At 31.5% G+C, this 24,610-nt stretch overlaps 1 protein-coding gene across 1 annotated transcript in view; it reads right to left on the bottom strand.

Annotated features, from left to right (window-relative positions):
* LOC126846403 (carbonic anhydrase-related protein 10) overlaps positions 1 to 24,610 on the bottom strand; it is a 64,286-nt gene that overhangs the window by 8,803 nt on the left and 30,873 nt on the right. The window contains exons 6-9 of the mRNA XM_050585766.1: positions 15,819 to 15,914; positions 15,632 to 15,698; positions 1,192 to 1,346; positions 365 to 511 (exon numbers count right to left, since the gene is read on the bottom strand). Coding sequence (XP_050441723.1) covers positions 365 to 511; positions 1,192 to 1,346; positions 15,632 to 15,698; positions 15,819 to 15,914 — 465 coding nt within the window. The remainder of the gene's footprint in view (positions 1 to 364; positions 512 to 1,191; positions 1,347 to 15,631; positions 15,699 to 15,818; positions 15,915 to 24,610) is intronic.

The following is a 24,610-nucleotide window of genomic DNA, read 5'->3' as shown; positions in this document are numbered from 1 at the left end:
AACAAACAGGTCACAAATGCATTATATGAAAAACCACGACAAATTATTGTAACTTAATTTAAAATTACAATTTTTAAGGATAAAATATAATATGACATCCTTTATAATATCATATGTTAAGTTTTAACCAAATTTATAACTTTTAAACACTGTCCAAAATATCCCAATAGACCTTACTGCGGTTTATGTTTATAATAAAATTATAATATTTTATTTATCTCTGTCTAATCCAACTATAATTTTCCATTTACTTTTGGATGTACATACATTCTTTTTCATATACTCTGCGTGTAATAAATAATAACAAGAACTATTTTATTGTGAGCTCTTTGGTAATTACAAATGTGTTGGTAAGTACACGTACCTGTGGATCGACTTCTGATCTTTGTGCAAAATTTATGTTCGTCCTCACGGTTCTTTCGCGAAGGTCTTGTGTAGGTCTCGAGTTGTTACCCAGCGGTGCTTTCGGATGTTCAAACGAACCTTGAGACAGTCTTCTCAATTGATGCATCTGTAATAAGAAACAACACATTTTATTTATTACCGCTGTTTATGATAAAATAGTGTATTTTAGTAGGAAAACGGGTATGGTGTCGGCGGTTCGAACATTGAAAATCTCAAGGGCGCTTTTATTAAGGCGATTGCAAGCGGTCTGTATTTGGACATCTTAGACCGAAAAGCCAGACAACATTTCGACCACTCGAGATGGTCCGATTTCAATTCTATAAAGATATACGAGATCTTCGGCAACTTTACTAGGTTATGTAGGAAACTGATTTTTGATTTTTTTACTTTATGGGTTTTAATATTGAAAAAATTGCAAACTGAATTGGGAGAAACTGACATTTTTTAAATGAAAATCGGCATTCTACATGACATAGTAAAAATAGCCAAAGAATTTTGAATCTTTAACAGAATTAAAACCAAATTGTCCTATGTAGCCGAAATTTTGTTTTTTTTTTGGTTTATAATAAACCAAAATCGCTTTTACTCTTAGAAAAAATGATTTACATTAAATATTGCCTAAACAAAACTCCTTAAAACAGACCGCATGCAATCCCTTATTTTTTAAGTGTTGTTTGCGGTTTCAACGTGGACTTGTGGGATTGAGAAAAATGTATGGTTTCTGTGCCGCAATTAATCGTGTCCCGTCACGGTTCCATTATACGGTATGCACACGACGTCACTCACCTCGCTCCGGGTTATGTATATAGGTTTGTTCAGCACTATCCATACTGTCGTCTCCCAACAACCGGGATGAGTGGTCGATCCTTCGTACGTCATGTAGTATTTGATGTCCGGGAGCATTTGTCTGATGGATAAGTTCTTGATTGGCCGGTACGAACCTGTGAACACGATGTCAACAATATGTAAATCCAGTGCGGTGTGCTATTTATAATAACATCACATTATGTACTATGCCATTGAATCGGATGCATTTACCGTGTTAAACTCTCACACATATTATAATATAATATAGACAATCAGAATATTATAGGCCCTAGCATAATATGTGTCGTTCATTGTAAAAATGAATTATCTCCTTGTAATTGAATTTTGAAATAACGAGCTTTTTGTATTGATGTGTAGGAAAAATGATACATAAGTATTCATTCGGTGTTTGCTATTTGTTATTTGAGTTGCTCATCTTTTATAATGAAAGACATGACTGAATGTCACTCCATTAATCAAAAACATGTATTTTTTTAAATATAGAGTTACACCACTTTTACAATGAACGACCCATATAATATGTTACTCCTGTGCACGCAAATAATATCAACTATGATTTTTACAATGGACAATGTCCGTCTTGTGGTTAATATACAGTGTATACTTATATAGATGATGTAATACCAGAAATGCATGACTGAAAAATTGGTCTTCAAAAACATTCGAGTCACGTAACCCAAACAGAATATCGCCATATTTTGTTCCCAGGTATCTCACCGGAAAGGTAGCTTTATGTGACCATTACATCAAAATGCTGAAAACGGGGTGTATGTGCATGTTTTTAAAATCACTATTTAAAATCAAGTTTAAACATAACAAATAGGTATACATTTAATGTGTGTGTTTATTTTTAACTGCTTGTGTTCAAAATCATTTTTCGTGATATATTTGAGTATTTGACGAGTAATTACTTAGTATATTGTTATTTGGGTTTTATTGAAATATTTAACAACGAGCATAATGATTTATTATTTAAAAATATGTATGAAAAGTAAAACTTGTTTACGAAAACGGTTATAATTTATGAATAACAGTTGATTCAGTTGAAACTAAATGTACTGTAGTCGAATTTCAAACAAAATATATTGGAAGTTAAACTCGTTAAAAATCTCTCATATTACAAAATAATACTTATCATCGTTATCGAATATCTCTTTAATGAAACTAAAAATGGCCACTAAAACGTTAAAAAATATAAACATATAGAATATCTAAAGATGATTTCAGCTTTGATGCGAAATCTAAAGATGTTGGCTTTTTTTTATGTGTCTGAACAATTTTGTTTTTAAAATTCTATTTTAAATTACTTGAGAGCGTCCCTATGGATCAGAGGTCATATGTGATTAGTATTTATGGAAAGTCAAACGTGGAAAAAAAATTTGCTCCTTAAACCGAAAATTACTTTGCCTCTTTTTTTTAGTTTCAACGAAAAATATTGGGTAAAAATTGACATGTTTTTAAAGCGTGCATTTAGTTAATTATTGTCTTACAATAATTTTAAACACACATTTTTATTATTATTAATTAGGTGAAATAATTGTGGTAATAAATAAAAATAAGATAAACGGTTGGCTTTGTGTACATCTATTAAATAAGTATCATTTTATAACCAGATAAATGTTAATTTTTAATTACTGAGTAATTGTTATCTGTAGTTATTTATATATTTCCGGAATATGCTTATTATAACAGACATAGTAGCATTAAAACGAAACATAGTAGCTGGAATTTGAGGTAGTAAGTTAATTTGTTCGCCATAAAAGTCGCTTTAAGACAACGGTGTGCTTCATCAGTACAAATCTTAACAACAACAAAAACTTTAAAATAACAAATTCCGGCGAAACATGTACGTAATACCGAATGTAAACATTGACGTGTTAAAAATGATTGGTTGTTTTTATAACGAACCTTAACAGCTATAATGCGATTCACTTTTGAACGTAAACAAGTAATCATAAAAGCGTTGAATTATACATTAAAAAAAAAAAAAAATACCCTACGCTATGGTATAGAAAGCCGTCGCCAATCTCGTTTGTAACGGTAATGTAGTCGTTTGTCATAAAAGTTTCCTTAAAAATCATAATGACAACAACAAGCCGAGTTTAGTGCGCTTTAAATACACAAACAGCGTCTCAGTGTGGAATAAAAATCGTCCTGACCCGCAACAACTCAATTGATTACATTACTTATTCAACTTAAAATATTGTAATTTTCAATTTTAATGACGACTCGTACAGCAAAAGCGTTGCACCGGCTTAATAGACTCAACTCAAACAAACCTTTGAATAAAACATCAAAGTTGGCGTCACTCATCAACGGTATAGCACTGCGTTATATTATCATAAATACATTTTCATAAGTTTTAATTAAACACATTTTATAAACGCGCATACAGAATGGTTTCAAAAAAAATCTCAGGTGAACCTCATTTTCAAGACGCATAGATAAGCGCAAACTTAAGGGAAAAAAAATTAACCCGTTTCGCTTTTGAAAGTGATTTCTATAGGACAGTCGGCTTGTCGAAACAGCATTCGGTACGGTTTTATGGTTTTTTTTTTTTTACAGACAGTAGCGTTTTTAATCGCTCTGTATTCACAAGACATCGGGTGACCCGAAGCAAAAAAAAAGTAACGAAAAACAAAAATGATAAAGGACTGGTTAAGTTTTTTTTTTGTATACATAATATATATGAAAACAATTTTTGTGGTCTTTTCTGATTTATTAAGAATAATGTAAATTTATTCACAGGCTTTGGCTTTGATCTGTAGAATTACCGAATTCAAACTGTTCGTCTGCGGCGTATGCGTTTTATTAGTTTTGTGGCCTTTGTGACAATAAAAAGGAAAGAAAGCGAAATGATTTCGAGCACTCTAAAGTGTATTAGATGTATATTCCGGTTAGCTATACGGGAGTAAAAATTGGGTTTCCCCGTTTCCTATTCTGTTACGCCCGGACGAACCGCGTGCATGATGTAAATTTTACTTTGGTTTTTTTTATTTCCTTTTTATGGCCTCAAAGTGGATTTTAAACCGATTGGACGATAAACTCCTAGCCGAGACCCCAGGAAACGTGTCGTCGTCGGCGGATCCAAATTTTACGACTATACAGCCCCCCCCCCCCTCGGAGTTATGGGCATCTTAAAGGGCTTTTAAGGTCTTTAGCGTTAACGTTTTTAGGTTAATTGTAGGCCGTCGCCGTCGTCGCCAGGCTTTTAATGTGAACGGTTTTACTCTCCCCCCCCCTCGCGTGTACCTGTGTCTCTCCTCCCGGGCCGTTTTTAAACCACTTTAATCGGTTATTTACTATGGGTAACAAAAGACGGGTTGTGGTTTACTTTGTGCGTTGGCTTTCTCGTAGTCTGATTGTTTGGCAAACCCAAACGCCGGACCGTAAAAGAAACCGTAAAAACGATTTTTTGATCGAGCAACCTAAAGTGGCTGGCGTGGTCGCCGTCGCCACCGTAGCGGGCTTAATATACACATAAAATACACACACACACACACACCGTGGTGTTATTATGACTAAACGATTCATAAACGATACGACGGGACTTCTTGTCGTCCCGCTGACCTTACTCAATCAAGTAGACACCTCAAAGTTGTTTGTTCTGATAAAAACAAGAGAAAACATACAATTTTAGAAGATCTATATGCAATGGCGCAATTGGGGAGGGGGGGGGCTTAAGAGGTTAACCGTTGAATCGTTTATTGAAGAAAAAAACTAGTTATTTTTTCCACTCCACGGAAAAACGTAGAATCATGGATATGTTACTTATCTCTTATCATTTCTCTCTATTCTCTTATCACTTATGCCATATCTCTAATCTCTTATCATTTATCACATCACTTATACGAAATACCATGACAAAATAGATAGGTATGATGTCAAAATACGAGTTTATGAATCGAATGCGCAGAAATGGCGATAGCTTTTCTCCGCCTGTGATTGGCTATAAATTATATCTTATCAGGAAATTATATGCCCGCCAAAACTTAAGTTTGTAAATGAAGTATATAATAAATAGAACTAAAGTAGAGAATAATTAACTATTAAGACTGTATAAAGAGTATATTTATTTTATTTAAATATAATTTATTTATTTATTTATTTAAATATAATTTAAAATGCCTCTTTGTGTTTTTGATGGATGTTTAAGTGGCAGTAGGCGCAAAGGTCTCAACAAAAATCCACACATCCATCTTCACAAATTTCCTAAAAATGAGGAATTAAAAAAAAAATGGGACTTGCAAATTCAAAGTAATAAACCTATTAAATGTAGATAAAGGTAACAGATATTAAATATTTAGTTTTTCTCGAGATAAAAGGAGTTGGTGTTGTTGTAGCTTTTGTATGTTCATTACATTTCAATGCTAATGACATTATTGAGAAAACTTTAGTACACAAATTAGCAGGCTATTCACCTCAAAAATCAAGGAGAGCCAAATTCAATACTATTGAGGTATGATATTAGTAAGATACTCAGGCACCGGTCCAAGTCTAAGTGTTTATAAAAAGGTGTAGGTCGCACATTGGACAAATATGAGTCGTACATTGGACCGGTGCCGATAATCATTTTACTATAACTACAATTTAGGTTATGTAATTTGTTTTAATAGAGAAGTATGGTACTTAAATTACATTTTGTATCATTTTTTTTTTTTAATAATAATAGTTTTAGTCAAGACGGATTAGCTAATAGTACAACACCATATTTTATATGAAATTTCCTTATCTATATCATTCTTTTCAATTAGTACTAACCCTAAGTATTTAAACTGCTTGGCTCTGCTGAAAACATAGTTTCTTATACAATTAAATATATAATAAATATGTATTCATGTATATATTTTAAATCCATAGACAGGTTAAATGATGCAAAAAAGAATTCTTTCAATTACTTGTAAAAGCCTTTTCCTGCAACCAACATAGTTTAGTTTATCCTTATTCTAAGGAAAGGAATACAGTAGGTAGTTCTCTCTTGCTTTTTGCATCACAGTTGATGAGCCAGTATGTTTTGCGAGATGTACAAGCTGCTGTAGTAGTAGTTACTGTGTCTTACTGATACGTCCCTTTAAGCGCCTTTAATTAGCAGGAGTTACTGTATATCTATTCTTAACCCCAACCCACAGGGGTTAGATTGTGAAAAGATCTATAAAATGTGTATATTGTTATAATCTCATTCCTTGGTTTTTATACATTGGAGCATTAACTACACAATGTGTGATATTAAAGACATAACTCAATAAGAAATGTTTTTTGTCTATTAGGAAAAATCATTGGAATAACTATTAGATTTATAATTTTAATTAAAAATAAATTATTTTAACATAATGTCATCTCACGGAACACATGTAAGTGATAGCATGAATATTGATTACTACCGGCTGATAACGTTTGGAGAAAAGCAAGATGGCCGATACTGCGTATCACGACAGTTGACATCATACCTATTTATTTTGTCATGCGAAATACTATGAATCATAACACCGAAAGGCTAGGTCTTTTTAAGGGCTTACTTTTTCTCCCCAACATCAGTGTAGCCCTACATTATAATACAATATACCGTATGCATATTACGTATGATAATAATTTATACTTGATAAGCCTATGTAAAATATCAACTTTCAGTGTAGACATAATTTCAGAATAATGCTACTTTGATTCCTTGATTTGGGAAACAATGTTGTTGGGGGAAAATTCTGAGTCAATACAAATTAACATTGACTTACCGGTATTATCATTTATAGTATTTGCTTATACGTTTTGCTGTTATTGGCGATGTCTTAATGTCAAAACTGTTAATTGTTTAATTACAAAGTTTGCTCTTATGAGTAAACAGCTTTTCCAGCAGTTTTTAATGTTTAATACCTATGATAAGCAAAATAATTTTAGCGGAAAGCAAACAATCCTTATCAGTCTAAACATTATCAGCACATATCAGTAAAAATATTTTTGGTTTCGGTACCATCGCAAATATACGCATACTCTCGTATCTCTTATCACGAGAATATGAAAGTGTAATGTGAAAATGGCGACATGAAAATTGAAATGTATTGTATCCAGCCCAATAACTTATCCATGTTACAATAATAAAACACATAAAAACTATTAAATAATAATTAATGAAACGCGCTAAACTGAAATGACAGCTTACCGGATTGTATATTGTATATATTTGTTTAAAACCTACGTTTGTTTGGTTTCTTGTTTACTTTGTTTGAATATTGTACGAATATCTCGCGTCGTCGTCGTTGTTTTCGAATAGTATCAAAAGACATATTAAAAAATATATAAATTGAATATATATTCGAGGACCTCTTCACAACGTTTGTGTACGATTCGTTTGGCCGACAACAAAAAAAAATACTCTTATTATAATATTATTATTGTAAAAGCCACCGTGGCTATTCAATAATTTGTTTGATTGACGTTATCTCGAGACCGTCACGTTTTTAAGTGTTTACTTTTCATTTATACTCGTTTTATTCGACGGATATACGGCGCGTACACATGCACATTTTTTTTTTCATTGTGAATATTTGTCAGTAGTTTTGATACCATTTATTTTAATATATATTTTTCCGCCGACGGCTGGCATAAAACATAATAAAAAAAAACCCCCCGGTACGCCTAACAATCACTTTCTTATTTTTAATAAAAGTCAAAACCCGGATAAAATACAATTATTATCTGAAACGTCATACAAACGAAAATAATATATTTTTATTGATGCGCGTTCGTGCTAAAATACATACAACGCCAATGTTTAGAAAGTTGCGAAATCAGTTCGTTTGACAAACGATTGCACACCAATAACCAAAACGGCTGTTAAAAGTCGTTCTTGCTGAAAATTCCATTTCAACAGACACACCCTCGTGCAGTTTTAGTCGGTTAAATATAGACTCAATCTGTTTGCAATTCGACAAAAGTTATTGCTGGCACTTATTAATCCACCTTCGCCGCCGACGTCTTGTGCAACATAAAATAGACATATTTGCTTTATTCAAAACGGTTTTTTGGGCATCTCTTTGAATTTTCACGATTTTTTTTATCTTACGGAGATATAAATTATGGTCATAAAAGAAAAAAAAACCTTTTTATTTCCTCCGCTCCACGGAAAAACATTGAATCATGGATATGCTATCTCTAATCACTTACATCTTATGTCTAATCTTTTATCTTTTATTTCTAATCTCATCGCTTATCACTTTGCTCGAATCTCAGCTCTTATCTCTTATCAATTTTCTATTATCACTTTTCTCTTATCATTTATCTCAACCTCTAATGTCTTAATATTTTTAAATATTTTTGAATATTGTTACGCGAAAATGGTAGCATGAAATTTCTTGTAACTAGCCCAAAAACCTACCCATGTTAAAAACGTTTTAGTTTAGAACTCCTATAAAAATGGTTAGCTTTCCCAGTTTATTGCGATGGTGAATCCGGATGAATATGAGTATTTTTTTTTAACCCATTCACCCTAAAAATCACCTCTTTTATTATTATTATTTTTAAATTACTGAATTATGTTAAAGTAGGAACCTCGTATTTACCTAATAAATCAAAAGGCAAATTGATAATAACAGAGAATGAACCGTGATACTTATTAGTTACCAGCTTGGAATAGGTTTTAGTTTTTGTTTTATACAAAGAAATCCCAAACGAAGATGGGCACATCAAAATACGCACAGTTGTGTTTACTTCAAGGTTTTACTTGCGTTAATGAATGGTGTGTTGGAATTTGGATATTTTAATTATTTCAACACTGTTTGTTCGGTGTCACATAACTTCCATCTGCGCTTTGGCATTAGAACGCTATAAAAAAACCGCTCGGTGTGTATGTTTTTTTGAGCCGTTGATAAAATATCACCTATTTTTGACATTAAATTGCCTATATTGCTCTTTTATTGAAATTCATTTTGCTTCGGAAAACGGTAACTTTTGCCAAAACGTTTGACAGGCATTCGACGACCTCGTGAGAAAAAACATATTTTCTAATATGTGCAACGCCAGCGTGTCTAAAAATTAATGTGGAATCTAACGGCATGTTTCTTTTTTTAATATTACATGTTCAATATTAACGGCGAGGCCTCGTGACAGCGACTCGTAATAACAATATCGTATTTTGCAGGAAAGGAGTGCGCGGGTTAAGTGAAAATTTGACATGACAATATGGCCTTTCGTTGCTGTGAAATATCATCAAAACCCCTGACACATTTATCCCCCCGATGTTTTTTGTTGCCCATAAGCGTTAATACTACATTTGCCGATAGCTTATAACACATAACAAACGATCGGTAATTGTATTGTCGCAGATTTGATTCCGTATATACTTCAAATGTCATCAGCCACTCACCTCAAATTCCACAAATCAAAACGTTCAAAGTTAAGGGGCTATATTATGTATTTAGTAATACCAACAATTTTATGAAAATTAATGCTGATCCACCTTAATTTATATATTGATCATTAGTAAGTATGAAGTGTATTCGACACGCTCTTGGTCAACTCCGACCCGATTGCAGGCAACTGATTGGCCAGACTGTTATGTGTTAGAAAATAGCTCAATCCGTTTTCGCTTCAGAAACAATAATAATTGTCTATATTGCAGTTGGGCTCGTAGGAATAAGTATTTTATCTCTCTTAACTTTCGTCCGCCTCCGAGAGTTTTCGGATTTGTCTTTTCGTTTCCCAAAAATCGACATTGTGTATATAAGTGTTTTTCACCCTATCGTTCTCCTAGCATTTCCATAAGACACATTCACACACACACAAATGCACAATAGGGAAGTAATACAATAATAATAATAATAATATATATATACATATATTCCTACCTATAACGTTCACAATACGCACAACGGCCGTGAGTGCACGCTAGGCCATTGTGAACGACGGGGCGGTGCGCGATTTCTCTCCAGAGTCCTGGCACCAACCTTTATATGTAGGTATTATATATATATATATATATATATACACATATAAGACGAGTATAATATTATGCGTGTATAGATACGACAAAGTTTCTTCTCCTTCTTCTCGTCCCGTACGGCATCTCGATATGTGCTTGTGTGTAATATAATGTCCTCATATGTACAGTGAAATTCGTCCTCGCCTTATACACCATTATATATAAGTGTGTGTATACTCGACCCATTATCACTACAGTCATTCCTTCGGCCGCAAATCGAAACCTCGTCGTCTCCTATCCGGTATTTACCGTGTATAACATTTCCGCGACCCTGCACAAATCCCCATATACCGTCTAACTAGTATTCAAATACTCGTTAAGCCCATCCGTCTAACCTTAAGCAGTTTATTGCTTGTTTCGCAGTTGAAACTTGTAGGATATATGCGGTATCTGTTACCGCTGTTTGCTTTGACCAATACGAGTTTTAAATTAATATTATTATGTATAAAAGAAAATATGGATTTGGGGGTTGGGTGGTTGTCGTCGGTGATGCACTTGTCTGATGACCGATGACCGATTGATAGCGCAATGTGACTTGTTGTATGACCTTAGAGAATATATCTATTAATAATATTCCATTAAACTTAAAGCTTGAAATATTTTCTGATTGTATTAGTAGTTTAGAATTATAGATTTTATATTTTATTTAGATTCTTTAAACAGTTCTAGACATAATACACCCCTTTGCTATCAACGCAGTTCTATTCTCTTTTAATCCAACTTAATTGCATACACGATTTTTCAAGATTTATATTTTTAACTTAAATATTGGTTATTTGCAACTATGTATAGACAATTTAAATAATAGTAATAGTTGAAATAATTTGTAAATGTTAAAATAAGTGTTATAAAAAAATACTTGGATAGGAATCTGTAGATGACAGTGTTCTATCATATCCAGTTTATCTAGTATCTATAATAGATATCTATTTAGTAGTTGACGATGTGAGTACCAAATATTATTATACTCAGAGCAGTGAACAAAAACCAATATCAACAAAAAGCACATTCTCTTCACTGCATGTCTACATGAAAAAACATTAAACCGTGGATATGTTTTTTTTTTGGATGTTAACAATGTCCCGAGTGGCGTTCAGTTTAATATATGCTCACAAATCATACACTAAAATAAAATATTTAATTTTTCATTTATAAAATATAGTCGTTTCAATTGGCACGAATTGAACAAAAAAAACCATTGCTTTTTTCAGCGTTGAACTCAAAACAAGCGTACTAAGTATTACGTTAAATATTTATCGGGATGATTATTATATTGTATAAGTATTCCCAGGAATCGCTGGCGTTTAATCGACCGTATTTGTGTTCATATAATATAATATGAATACAAATCTATCGGACACACAATGCACGTTGTTTAAAGTGCAATCGACAGAGACACTCGAATCGCGTTATACTCCAACGAACATAAACGAACCGGCTGCGAGTACATGGAATAGAAATAGCAATAGCCCTTATAATATGTTTACATAATAATAATATAGAATATATGTATATGTTTTTGTGTAAACACGATTATTCGCGTTTCATGTCATCTTTGAGCACGTCGACCGGAACGATGATCAACGGTGGCCGAATTCATATACAGAGAAAAAGCTCATATTGTACATAAATATAATATTGTATAGTGGCTGACTGACCGCCGATGATTATTATCGCACGCTAGAGTTGATTGTTATTATAGCGTTTACGATTTAGACACGACAATTACAATCAAAGGCCACTCTAAATATGGTACAAAACACTGTTAAACAACGCTATACAAGCAATACAATTATCGCAGCCCTACCCAGACAAGTGGCGATTATTATCCGACTGCTAGACACGAGTGCACTGTACACAACGTGACGGACGGGTCACTTCTAGTTTTTAATTTCTATACCGAACGACTTGCCTTAATACCGATTTTCCATTGGACATTTTCAACTTGAATAATACATTCCTTTATAATATTATATTAACGACCGTCCACGACAACAGCTAACCAATACACAACGGACCCTCCAGAAATAATCACTACTACTGAATTGTTAGTACTTTTCAAAGTTGAAAAAACCAATTCCCACTATTCCGAGAAAACCCCTCGTTTTGCGGACCCGTCTCCTTTATTGTTATCCCGGATAACCGATGAGAAGCCATTCATTAAAGAATCTGATAAAAAGAAATCGATGACCCTTAGATAAACGTTAAGTAAACCATCGTCTTGGGTCATATTATTGTTGAAACGCCAACATAATAACAAACTTAAGCTAGTACATATGACATAATATGTTCACTCTTGTAACAAAAACATTGTCCTTATATGTTCATTATTTGTTTTTATATCTTATTCATAAAAATAAAATAAAAACCAATTTTATATCAATCTCTTTTAAATTGAATGGGAACTTGAATTTTTCTATGAATTAAGATTATTTTTGTTTAACAATGTTTTGAAGGAAAAAAGACGCCGGATTTGGTAGTCTATTAAACACTAATATCTTGACGATAGAAAAAATCTAATTAACATTTTTAATTGATAAGTACAAAAGATACAAAAAAAAGGTGCGAGAAACTAGTTCTTTTTTAGAATTTTTTTTTTATAAAAATTTTTTAGTTTGTTTCGTCACTGACACTTTGTTTTATAAAACTAGTTATTTGTGTGCGCGTTTGCTATTGTAATGTACAGTAATGTAAAAGAAAACTAATTTGACTAATTCACAAATGCCTAGATAACCTTATGTAAATATATTTATATACATATTATTTCCTAGTTTATGGCTGCATATATAAACTATATATGCAGCCATAAATCTTTTATTATATGCTATTATTCTGCAGACGTATAATAAATGTCCTAGTAAATGTTTTACTATTGTAATATTCTGTTCAAATTTCCGGTACATTTCGTACAGACTGTAATAAATCAGTTGATATATAATACATGTAACACTCGAAACGACAAGATAGTCCATACAATTTTAGTAATATTATTTTTAATCGTTCGAAATACATTTTCAATTTCAATTTTCTTTTTAAATATTAATGTAACAACTGTATTAAAAAACTTTGAAAATGACAATTTTTCAAACAGAAATACTTAATTAACTAATAATAATTTTTTATTTGTGCCACAATCGATATCTTATCAACATATCATATAGATTCTACTTTGTTGTGTTAAAATATAACTTAAGAAATGTTTAGCTTAATGTTAAGTATTATTGAAAACTGTATATTATACAATGTACATTAGGAAATGCTAGTGTAGAAGCCCCTCGACCAAAAATAATATTTTAATTATACAGTCAGAGCAATCGACGACGGGCCATCTAAATCAGTTTTCTCGGTTTTAAATATTTCGAATTTTCCTTTATGTTATAGTAAATAGTTATTAATATTTTATAAGTAACAGAAGTTGTATACAATGTTTATATAATATCTATATTGATTCATGTGTTCGTGTTGACTAAACCGTCAACTTTTCGGTAACCAATCCTTTCCGTCTGTAAGTTTGTGGCATTTGGTGCTATACCATTTCTCTCGCCCTATCCGTTTCTGCAGTAGACCGAGTCAACATTAATATGGTGTACGACCACACGAAATTATTGTAAATAATGTACGCACAAGGTTGTTTAATAAACCAAAAGTGAGTTTGTATGTGTTCCGAAATCGGCCACAGTAAATATTTCATTTAACTTTTTCGTTAATACTTAAAAATAAAATAATATTCCGAACAAACAAAGTAATGATATCTTTTCATTATAAACGGTCAAAAACAACGTTTCGGTTATTTCTCTACAGCCGAATTGTGGAAAAAATTTATATATTTTTAATAATGTTTACATTTTGGGCTATGTAGAGAAATCACTTGCTCGAGGTTGCTAAAAAATGTATTTTCATTAGACCAGCACAGTGACAGTACCGCATAATGAATACACAATTTCAACGTTTATTCAATTGTAATTTGAATGACCATTAAAATTATATTATACAGTTTGTGTATGTTGTCAGCATGGAAAACGAAAATTACCAAAAAACGTCATGCTCCGTGCTCGAAATGGGTTTTCAATTTATCGCTTCATTATCGACACGTCATTAATTTTGTAAGGGCCGACAGGAAAATCTTTTATAGCGTCCAAGTTTTTTTTATGGACCGCCTCCGTTTGACAATCGAATCGTAAGTTCTTTATTTATTTATTTATTTTTTTTATGTATACAGCTTGTCTAAGGAATTCATCATAATCAAGACGCGATCGAGTATTACAGATAATACTGTTCGAGTCTCTGTGTTCGTTAAAGTGTATTCATTAACATGTTCTATTGTCCTAATCGAATATATTATTATACATAATTGAAACAGCCGATTAACTTGTAAGTTATATTATTTCAACGGACATCATACATTATAATATTATGCTGTGGGTTCGCATAAAACAGTATAGTTCAGCAGGATCGACGAAGCATGACGTTTAATTATCGACGGACATAAATCGCCCAAGTACAAAACTATGATGGTGGTTATTGTTATTTTAAAATAATGTGTAATATTTTGTCGTCTCTAAACGAGCAACTTGTTTGTTAGGACCCGTCGATCCGTTCATTTTCGATCATGAAAAATAATGCTAAACCCCTATGGGGGACACGCAATAATAGTCCTAATAATAATTCCATCATAGTTAATTCATTTCGGCCTACAATACCTGATTTTTTTTTTTTTACTTTTTAGCCTTTATTAATAAAATATGACGGCTCGACAATTGCAATACCTATAGTTTTCGTTTTTGCGACTGATACTACAATAGGGGTGAAGTAGTTTTTTTTTATTGTTAATGATTTGGCAAACATCGAGGTTGCGATGGCGGCAATTGAAAACGATCAAAATAATGAACGTTTTTTAAAAGTCGCTTTAATATGTTAAAGTATTTAATAAATTATCAACTATGTCGTTTATATTATCTCATTGCAAACCTTTATAAGTATTAAACTATACCTAATCTGACGAATTGTTCTCTTTTGATCATTAAAACGAAATGTTATATTGTAAAGTGTAATAGTGTGATTGACATCAAAGGTAAATCGTTTGCATTGAAGATTTTTCCAATTTTGAACTAACAACGTTAGTCAAATAAAAAAATATTAACTGCAATGGAAATTTAATTCTAAACTATCCTCTTTGTTATTTTATATTGGACGATCCGAAGAAGTTATGTCGTGAATCATTCTCAACATAACAGTCTTTTGGCCCACCCTGTATGTTAAGCGTATGCATTTGACATAATGCGTGTTAGTCAGTTTAATTTGATGTTGTTACAAGTTACAGCGCACATACATTGTTATGAGCATCAATATAACGCTCAAGCGAGTAGAACATAATATTATTATAATCTGAAATCTAGACTAGTTTCACGTCAAAATCCACAAACTTACCTTTATATAGAAGTTTTCCAAACTCGTTTGTAACTATTCGGAATTCTGGATTTGGCGTCTCTCCAATCTATTAGAGGAAGTGAAAATTACTGAACATTGATTTAACATTTAAATATATGTACATATAATTGCTCAATGATATCTTTCAATTGCAAATATATATAGTTGTTATACTAATTATACACACCTGAACCATAAGCGATACGCCGACTATTCCTTGAGATTTCATTTGTGCTTCTGACATGTTCGAATAAAGATCAGTGTTGTAACCGTACAATTGAATCTGAAAACAATTGACACAGTGTAAGTCACCTACGCATTTATAAATATTAAAATGTCGTACGGATCATATTAAAGTAAGTTTCAAACAGTCTGTTATATCCGTCTCATATACCGTTATACTTATAAACAGCTGGGAAATGTTCAAAAAAAAAATTATAATAATAATAATCACTAATACCATTGAGTATATATTGTATATATATTCAATGCTAATGCTACACAACAACTTTGCTTTACACTTTGTTTGTATAAGTCACTGGTGGGAGAGAATTGGCAATTTGACTTATTTTAATCGTAGACCTATAGATTTTCATATGTTCTATTTTAAATGTAAAAATAAGATATTGTATTGAAATATGAATAAAGAACACTTATTTTATTATACGAGGGGCACGATATTTTAAAATGATATTCTTCTGTGGGGTTATCAATCCAACATATTTGATAATATTATCATGGAAAACGATTGAATAACACATTTCAAGGGGAAAAAATCAACCTGTCAAAAGTGTTGTTACTTTAACCAGTTGGTCGTACGTGTTATGTATTTGAAATCCATCGCTACTAAAAGTATATAATATACTACATTGTAGTAGCATTTGCAAGTGTGCACATTTGCCTGGTATTATAAATCATGTAGTATTGCAATTTCCTCAAACGTTATAATGTTTTCCACTCAATCGTTTCCGCGAAATAACCGAAGAGGAATCGTGAAATAAACGTTTGTGCGACGTACAACCTGTGTGTAATATTATGATGTGTTTTTGAAAACATATTGGCTGATCCAATAAGCAGAAATGAAATATTTTTCAAAAGTCATTCATTTGAAACTTAATAATACACCAACCAGTTGTCTGCAAAATCTGGCTTAAGTGTTTAAAAAAAAGCAAAAACCGCATTCGAACGATTCTGACATGTTTTTACAAGATAAATGGAACTGATGCACCTTTTTCTACAATTTAACCATTATACCCTGAGACGTTTGAGTGCGAATCGAACGAACCGCATGCACCGGTATCCACTGAAATGAATAAAATAGCTTTATTACTTCCATTTAATATACTTCAGGTTAGTCAATCGCAAAAAAAAATGTTTTTCTATAGAGTAAAGAGTAAAGTTTACACAATTCAAATGGGTACTATGACCACAACTACCGAGTCTGTTGCTTGCCCAATCACTTTGCATGTACACATATACTCACAATATTATGGCATACCTACCTAGTATTCGGAAAGATAGGATAAAAGATTTCCGTTCTTAACCGTAGATTCACCTCTTTTCGTTCAATTCCCCGTCTCGTAGAACCATGTGGATTTTGTGGTTTTTACACTGCTGGCCGTGCACTCCTCTCTCTCAATCCCAAACGATCGTGCACGAGCACACACATATATACTCCTCAGGGATTATTTTCTTAAAAAGCATTCGATTCATCTTATGGGTTTTACTACAGTGCGCTCATCTCCATTTCAAGATTGAAATCGAAACCCAGTGGATTATGGCCTTTTGACAGCGCGCAAATGGCTGGTGCCGAAGCGGCTGACACAAAACACGGGGGATCGTCGTGGAAATAAAAAAACATAAACCACCCTCCGACATTTGACTATTTATTTTTTGTGATTCCACCCTTCCTGCGTGTTATTATTATTATTATAGTTATCGTTATTGCTACTGGCCGTTATGGGCATTTTTATTTGAATATGTACTCTAAAGTTTAGGAGTCTAAACGTTCCCATATAGAATTATATGCGCGTACAACCGCAAATACTCTTGGATTGCCCTATACTTTATGGAAATAACATGATATCAATCACTGTAGCGGTCTCAATGTAATGGCCAAATTATTAGGGTTATTGGGATGTAAATGTTCTACACCCTTAACCCACCACCGCCGTAAATACACATATTATATTACCGATGTTCTGAGAAAATACACCCCACAAAAACAGAGCGATAAGACTACATATTTTATCAACTGCGATCCTGTATATTGGATGTACTTGGATTTTAAATCTCTATCGCCAATAACACAGTCCGTACGATTACCAATGGTTTACTATTTTACTAAGCAGCTGATTTTTTTGCTAAATAATCATTTAATTCTCATGTGAGTAAAACAAAATTCGTTAAATTACAACATGCGCGTTTAGAGTACTTCCAAAAGGTATACTAACCAAATCCAAGTCTTTAATAAATTAAACAAGCTTGCGAATGACGACAGTAGAGTTTTTTTATATTGTTTTAACGTAGAACAAAAAAGAAATACTAACAATTTCGATTAAATATGTTTTTACCTTTTAGTTTATTTTTTCAAATTATTAGAAAAAAGTTAGTAAAAAATAAACAATAATAGTTGTCACGGAGCTTAAAAGGCAATCAGTTCGCGATTAATTTTTGAGTACCTTTAATAGTTTTTAAAAGTTTATGTTTACTTGGTCAACCGCAAATACAATATAAAAACACTGCAATTGGGTTTCTCAAAACAATAAAACTTATAATTGGAAACATGTTTTGAAACATTGACTGAAAGTAAACAAAAATCTTACTTATATTGTGTACAGTTGTATGTATTGTTTAATATAATTTGTTTTATTTTCTAATGGAAATTGTAAGAAACTTTGTGATTAAATGTTTTAAACTGTTAAAAATATTTATACTGAACGGTAATTCTAGGGTATTTAATAAAACAGTAATTATACAAAAACACAGTTCTAAGTATTGGTTCTATTATAATAAAAGTAAGGGTAAATTATTAATATATTTTAAGTAATTATTTTATCAAACAATTATTATTGAGGTTGAAAACATTTTTGTTTTATAATTTTAATCTATATTAATATGTTCAATAATATATAAATATTATTTATAACAAGGCGAAATGTCTATGCAAAATTGCTACATGAATGCGTGTAAAAAATGATAATTATATAATACAAACTAATTGGTCAGAAATCTTCTTAGTGTATTATAAAATCAACATAAAATTAACATTAACGACTAGTAATAACAAATAAATAGAGTAGCGTAGTTAGCATACATTTGAAATTTTAATACCTAGTCTTAAAAATGCTGTAATAACAACAATACACTTTTATGATATTTAAAAATAGTTTTCTTTGTTATCTGCAAACTGTAATCATAGCAATCAAATATAAAAATAAAGAATAATAATATTGATAAGTGAAAAATGTTGGAACATTACATACTTACTCTATTGAATGTTCAAAGTACTTGTTTAGAATATTATTTTTTTTACTGATTTGACATATTTAATTAATCTATGTAATTTTATTTTATTTGTATTCTAAATGATTCGGGATGTTCAGTAGAAACCTCTAAGTTTTGTTTTCCAAAATAATACAACATGATGTACTCGTCATTTAGTTTACGGTCAGACATAATAATATTATGTTCACAGAGAACCTTCAAGTGCAATAACTAAGATTGGCTTTAAAATCTTTAGCAGACTGTGTATGATAATTAATTGCATTAATACAATGCACTTTGGTGCTTGACATAATTATTTTAACGGATCAAACAGTGTAGTCATACCTTTATAACAATAATTTGTCTTTGATCTAATCGATTTGTTAGAGTTACTCTGTAATATGATTTATTGTTTATCAAATTAAATATTAAATACATTTTTAAATGCTCACAACACATATATAATACTTTTTTTTTTAAATTAATAATAATTACTCGTTGAGTTTGAAATCTTATATATGAAGACTTGCGGGAAAAAATTAATTTATGTTTTATTTTTTATAACGGTTTACGCTATTAAATTTACTTTTAACAGGTGTAATTTTTAAAAAACAAACGTAAATGCGTATTTATTTTTAAGACAACAGTTGTAAAAAAATTCAAATAAACGATCCAACTAATTGTGGCAGAAAGAAATAGATCTCTATAATGAAGACTTAATTTTAGTTTTTAAAAGTCAAATGTACTTTCGATGGACGGATGGACCTACGATTGAAACGTTTGCAAGACATAAATAATGTATGGTGTTTTTTTTTTCACCGTTGGCATTCCTATAAAATATTAAAACTGTTCATTGGGTCGTTTGATGCTCATTTACTGACGAGTCGAGATAAACATTATGCGGTCGCTCACGTCAACATTTTGTCCTCGAAAAGATGTAATTTTAAATTCAATTTATATTCATGTTTAAATTGCTTTAAAAGTATAAGTTTTCATCGAAGTTGATTTATTGCTAATGACACTTTTCCTTTAAATATATATAAGAATTTGGTTCACTTTAATGGTTCTTAGGTGCACACAGCCGTAGTCATTCTTTATCGCCACCGTTTTTTTAATGATAATAGAAGAAGTCAATTTAACCGGCCTATAAAAAAAAACCCCTGGGGTAACCCGATTAGAAGTTTACGATACGCTGATAAGCTATAGTGCTGACAGTGATAAAGTAGTTTCGAGTGATTTATCAAGGATCCGAATTAATTAACGTAAATAAAAGTTCCCAACGATTAGCATCGCCAGTGTCAACAAGGAATGGGCTCGTAAGTACCATAAGGATATAATCTACACCTTGGAAAATGTGCTCGCAGTCCCATCGACAGAACAAAGACAACAGACTGTCGTCCGACTGCGAGTTTCAGTTAATCGACCGTGTCCTTTGGTTGGTTAATGTGTAAGTATCCTTGATAGACAATTGGTTCAAGAATTTCTTATAAAATGTATATATGTGTGTACATAATATACAGTCTTGCATAAACCAACCGAAGAGAACATGCTAGTATTTTCATTATCCGTAGACTTTCTCCTACGGTTCAAACGGTTTGACGCGTCTTGGCTAATAATAATGTTATCTCTCTCTGTTATTAAACAATATCTATAACTTCTAAGCGTTAACAAAACAGCCGTGCAGTATCCTCGCGAGTTTTACGATGATCAATATGTAAATAAATCGCTACAGGACCTTATCGTTTTCAAATAATAGCCTATTACGCGTTTATTTTATAAGAAAAGTTTCGCAATATACCCTTCTAGTGTTTCAATCAAAGAATTCCGAACGGTTTGTGCGGGAAACCCGCAAGTATTAAAAGACCACTCGAGATTCCATTTATCTCTCTAATGCCGTTAACAATTTCAGTATATAGACGAGGCTTTTGTTAAAACATGCTTAAGGGTTAACGCGTCATCGATTGAGCGTCATTATTACGAACGAATCACTTAAATATGTATACATATATCTCGGCTGGGGAATTCAGTGCGTTTACATGGTTGTGTGCTTATCCCGCACGTGTTCGATATTATGATAATAAAACCGGCAACTTTTTAAATTATTCGCAATCGGAAATGGCCGACAAAAGAGAAAATGCATTTATTATTTTTGGCGATAAAAAAAACCACCGGGAGCGTGTTTAAAAATGTATAAAAAAAAACGGATTCGTTTGTATAGTATTATTTTAAAAACTGACGACAGTGTTTTTTTAAACAATTTTTTATCTCTTCTACAAAAGTATATATATATAATAAAGCCAAAATCGTTTGATGATCCAGCAGCGACAGCGGCGAACAAGAACACTGGTAAATTGCCATCATTTAAGAGAAAATTGTTTTGTTTTGTCGGTTCTATACGTTCTGAAAATAATAATAATAATTGTATATTTTTAATACCACTGCCAAAGTCGCTTTCGGTTATACTGATGGGCGTATAATGAGATGTCTGTCTTACAGCCTTCCCATTGATATATACATGTATAAATTATAATAATATGTCACTGCGGTACATATATAATCCGTATATATAATAAAGCCTTTAACCCATAACTCAATTATTATTTGTATCAATTAATTTTTTTTTTTTTATAAAACCCAGCACGACAAATAATGATTGTAGAAATACATAATTAAAGAACGCAGTTATAGCTGTTAACTAGACGTTTAAATATTAGTTTAGAAAAAAAATGATATACAAAAATCATCTTTAGAGTTTAAATCAACGATATTTAAAGTATAATAAGCAATTTATCGAGTACTACATTTATTTTGATCATGGATTGTATTCAAAATCCATTGTAGTCTTATTCAAATTTTCAGCAAAAAATAAACAACAAAAGAACACATTATCTTGAAATCCATGAAATTGTATTGTACTATCTAAAAGGCTTTAACAATAAAGGATTTGAACTAATGTAGTGTGATTTTTTTTTATCTATGCGTTTTATCAAACAATATAATAATATTTACTTGCAGTTAATTTTTAAGCACATTTCACCATTGAAATTGAATCTTAACTCTAAAATGGTTTAATTTATAAGTAGATACACATTCTAACTAAATGAATTTTCTTATCCCACACAACTACTTCTGATATAGGTATGGCGAATCAATTTGTTCAAAACCTCCCGAGGCATTCAAAGGTTTCTAGGAAATATACATACTCAACAATAGTGATGATACTTGTAAGACACTCATATAACAGTGTCTGACAAAAACACAAACTTGAAGAGAGGTAAACTACAGTCGATATATTTTCACCTCTTGCTGTTAAAAAGAACAAAGAAAATATTTTCAAACAAATTTCCGTTTAAAACATAGGCCTAACTCAAATAGCATAAAATAGTTGATTTTATTTTAGAACTGACTTAAGCGTTCAATACATAGCCCAAAGGATATAGTACTCATGTATGCTTATTATTCTTTTAATATCTGTTTTGTTGTTTAATTCCCTTCTAATCATAGATCTAATAATATAATACTTTATATCATTACAATATTACGGGTAAATTATTTTTATAAGATATCAGGATGACATTATTATATTTCGACGATTATTTACATTGCTCGATTAGTTGGGATCTGGTCATTCCTTTGGATATAAATATTAATCAACTTAAAACTTATATCTTTAAACTGACCGGATGTTGTGTATCCACACACAGCTAAATCCGTAGACTACTGTTAACTAACACAATTAAACCACTGTGTTATTTTTTTTTTACTATACTTAAAATAGATAGGTATTGTTTTATAACTGTTTTTTTTTTAATGTTTCTACTAAAAAGTAATTATATTATTTTCATTATTATTTTATATTATTGAATTAAAAATATTCATTCGAATAAATATATTAAAATTAAGTATCGTTTGCCGCCCTTCTCGCCAAGAGTATTTAACTATACAAATATTTTCCCGAGAATTCGCTTTGAAAATATTATAATGGACCGAATGAAGTGGAACGATTAGCGAAAAGTTGGTTGGAAAACAAAAATGTATTGTAGAATCATTTACGATTAAATGGAAAATTCTAACAACGCACTTCGTTTAAAGACCTTTTTAAAAGTAAAAACAAATACATGGTCGTATTGCTAAGGTTCACACACCATTGAGTTCACGTTCCAAGTACTAACCAACCACTAATTGTAAGTATTCGCCATATTTGATACTAAAATCAGTAACGCTATATCTTTCTCGTACGGTGAACCCCAGTCATTTTAAACACATTATCTAAATATCTAGTAAAGTGTAAACCTATATTTTACATTTGTTTATTAAAATATTTAATGTTTAAAAAAAATAGTTGACATTTACATGGAAATAACTTAACAAAGTTTTGGTAGGTTGAAACACTTACTATCTTGCCTTAAAATTCCTCTGTAAACTATCCTCTCATCTTTCAACATTCCAATATATTCTCTCTCTTTTTTCCCCGTTTTAAAATAAAAATAAAAAAACATGACAAAATGTAATAAAATAGTGAACGCCAAATTCAAGCAGGAATTGTGTAAATTTGTAGTGTCCTGTATAGAATACAATTGGACAATTAAGATACTACAAAAAAAAGGTACAATGATTATAAAGTGTATATTTAAGTAGCTATATTAAAACCAAGCGACAAGTAGTGGTTTTTAGAATTATTCGTAAGACAAAGTAAAATCATTTTGTAGAGTTAGATTATATAATGGTACCTTAGATTTTCCGTGTATGTATCTAAGATAAATAAAATAGATCAAAAGACAATGATTTTAAAGATTTAAGTTGATATCGTGCTATAATGTGTAATCACAAAAGCAATTTAATAAAAAAAAAACGTTGATATCGATTGCCACGTGATAAACAATTTAACGGAGAGGTAGTTCCACGAAAATAGGTCCAGACTGTTTTTCTATAGTTGAATACAGGCAAACATAAACACATGTGCTTACTAATAAACCCTCTCTTAAGCGCTTAGTAGGATAAATAAGTTGAAAAATAAATATTTCAAACCCTTTTCAAAAGTACTAGGAACGTGTACTGCGTGTGTACATCACACCTGCAAATTTTCAAAACGTTGAATTTTAAATTGTATTTTAATTAGACTAGACCCGTGAAAAAATTATAATTGAAACGAATATAAAAAGTAATTTTGTTAAATTCAAACAAAACTGTACATTTAGGGTTATGTTATCAAGCAGGGTTCCTTTGTAGTAAACCGTACACATTAAAACGGCGAAGCGATGACCCCACTGAGGCAGACTGTGTTGTCACGCAACGGCATTCTGTGTAATTAATAATAATGTCTAGTGCAGTTTTAAGAATTAACAATGTATGTAATTACACGGAAACCGAGTAAAATAAATTAGAGTCATTCGTATCAATAGTCAGTCGACAGTCGTTTCAAAAAAACATCCACAGCCCACAGAATTTTTAACATCATCAAAAACTATTGAAATAAACGACAATCGCGCATAA

The sequence above is a fragment of the Adelges cooleyi genome, unplaced genomic scaffold (assembly GCF_023614345.1).
Source record: "Adelges cooleyi isolate 19-005CV unplaced genomic scaffold, UGA_ACOO_1.1 ACOO_flye_CR_arks_rails_tigmint_CR_PRNA_9, whole genome shotgun sequence".
Classification (NCBI taxonomy): Eukaryota; Metazoa; Arthropoda; class Insecta; order Hemiptera; family Adelgidae; genus Adelges; species Adelges cooleyi.
The sequence above is the reverse complement of the archived record's forward strand: the minus strand, read 5'-3'. Positions and strand labels throughout refer to the sequence as shown.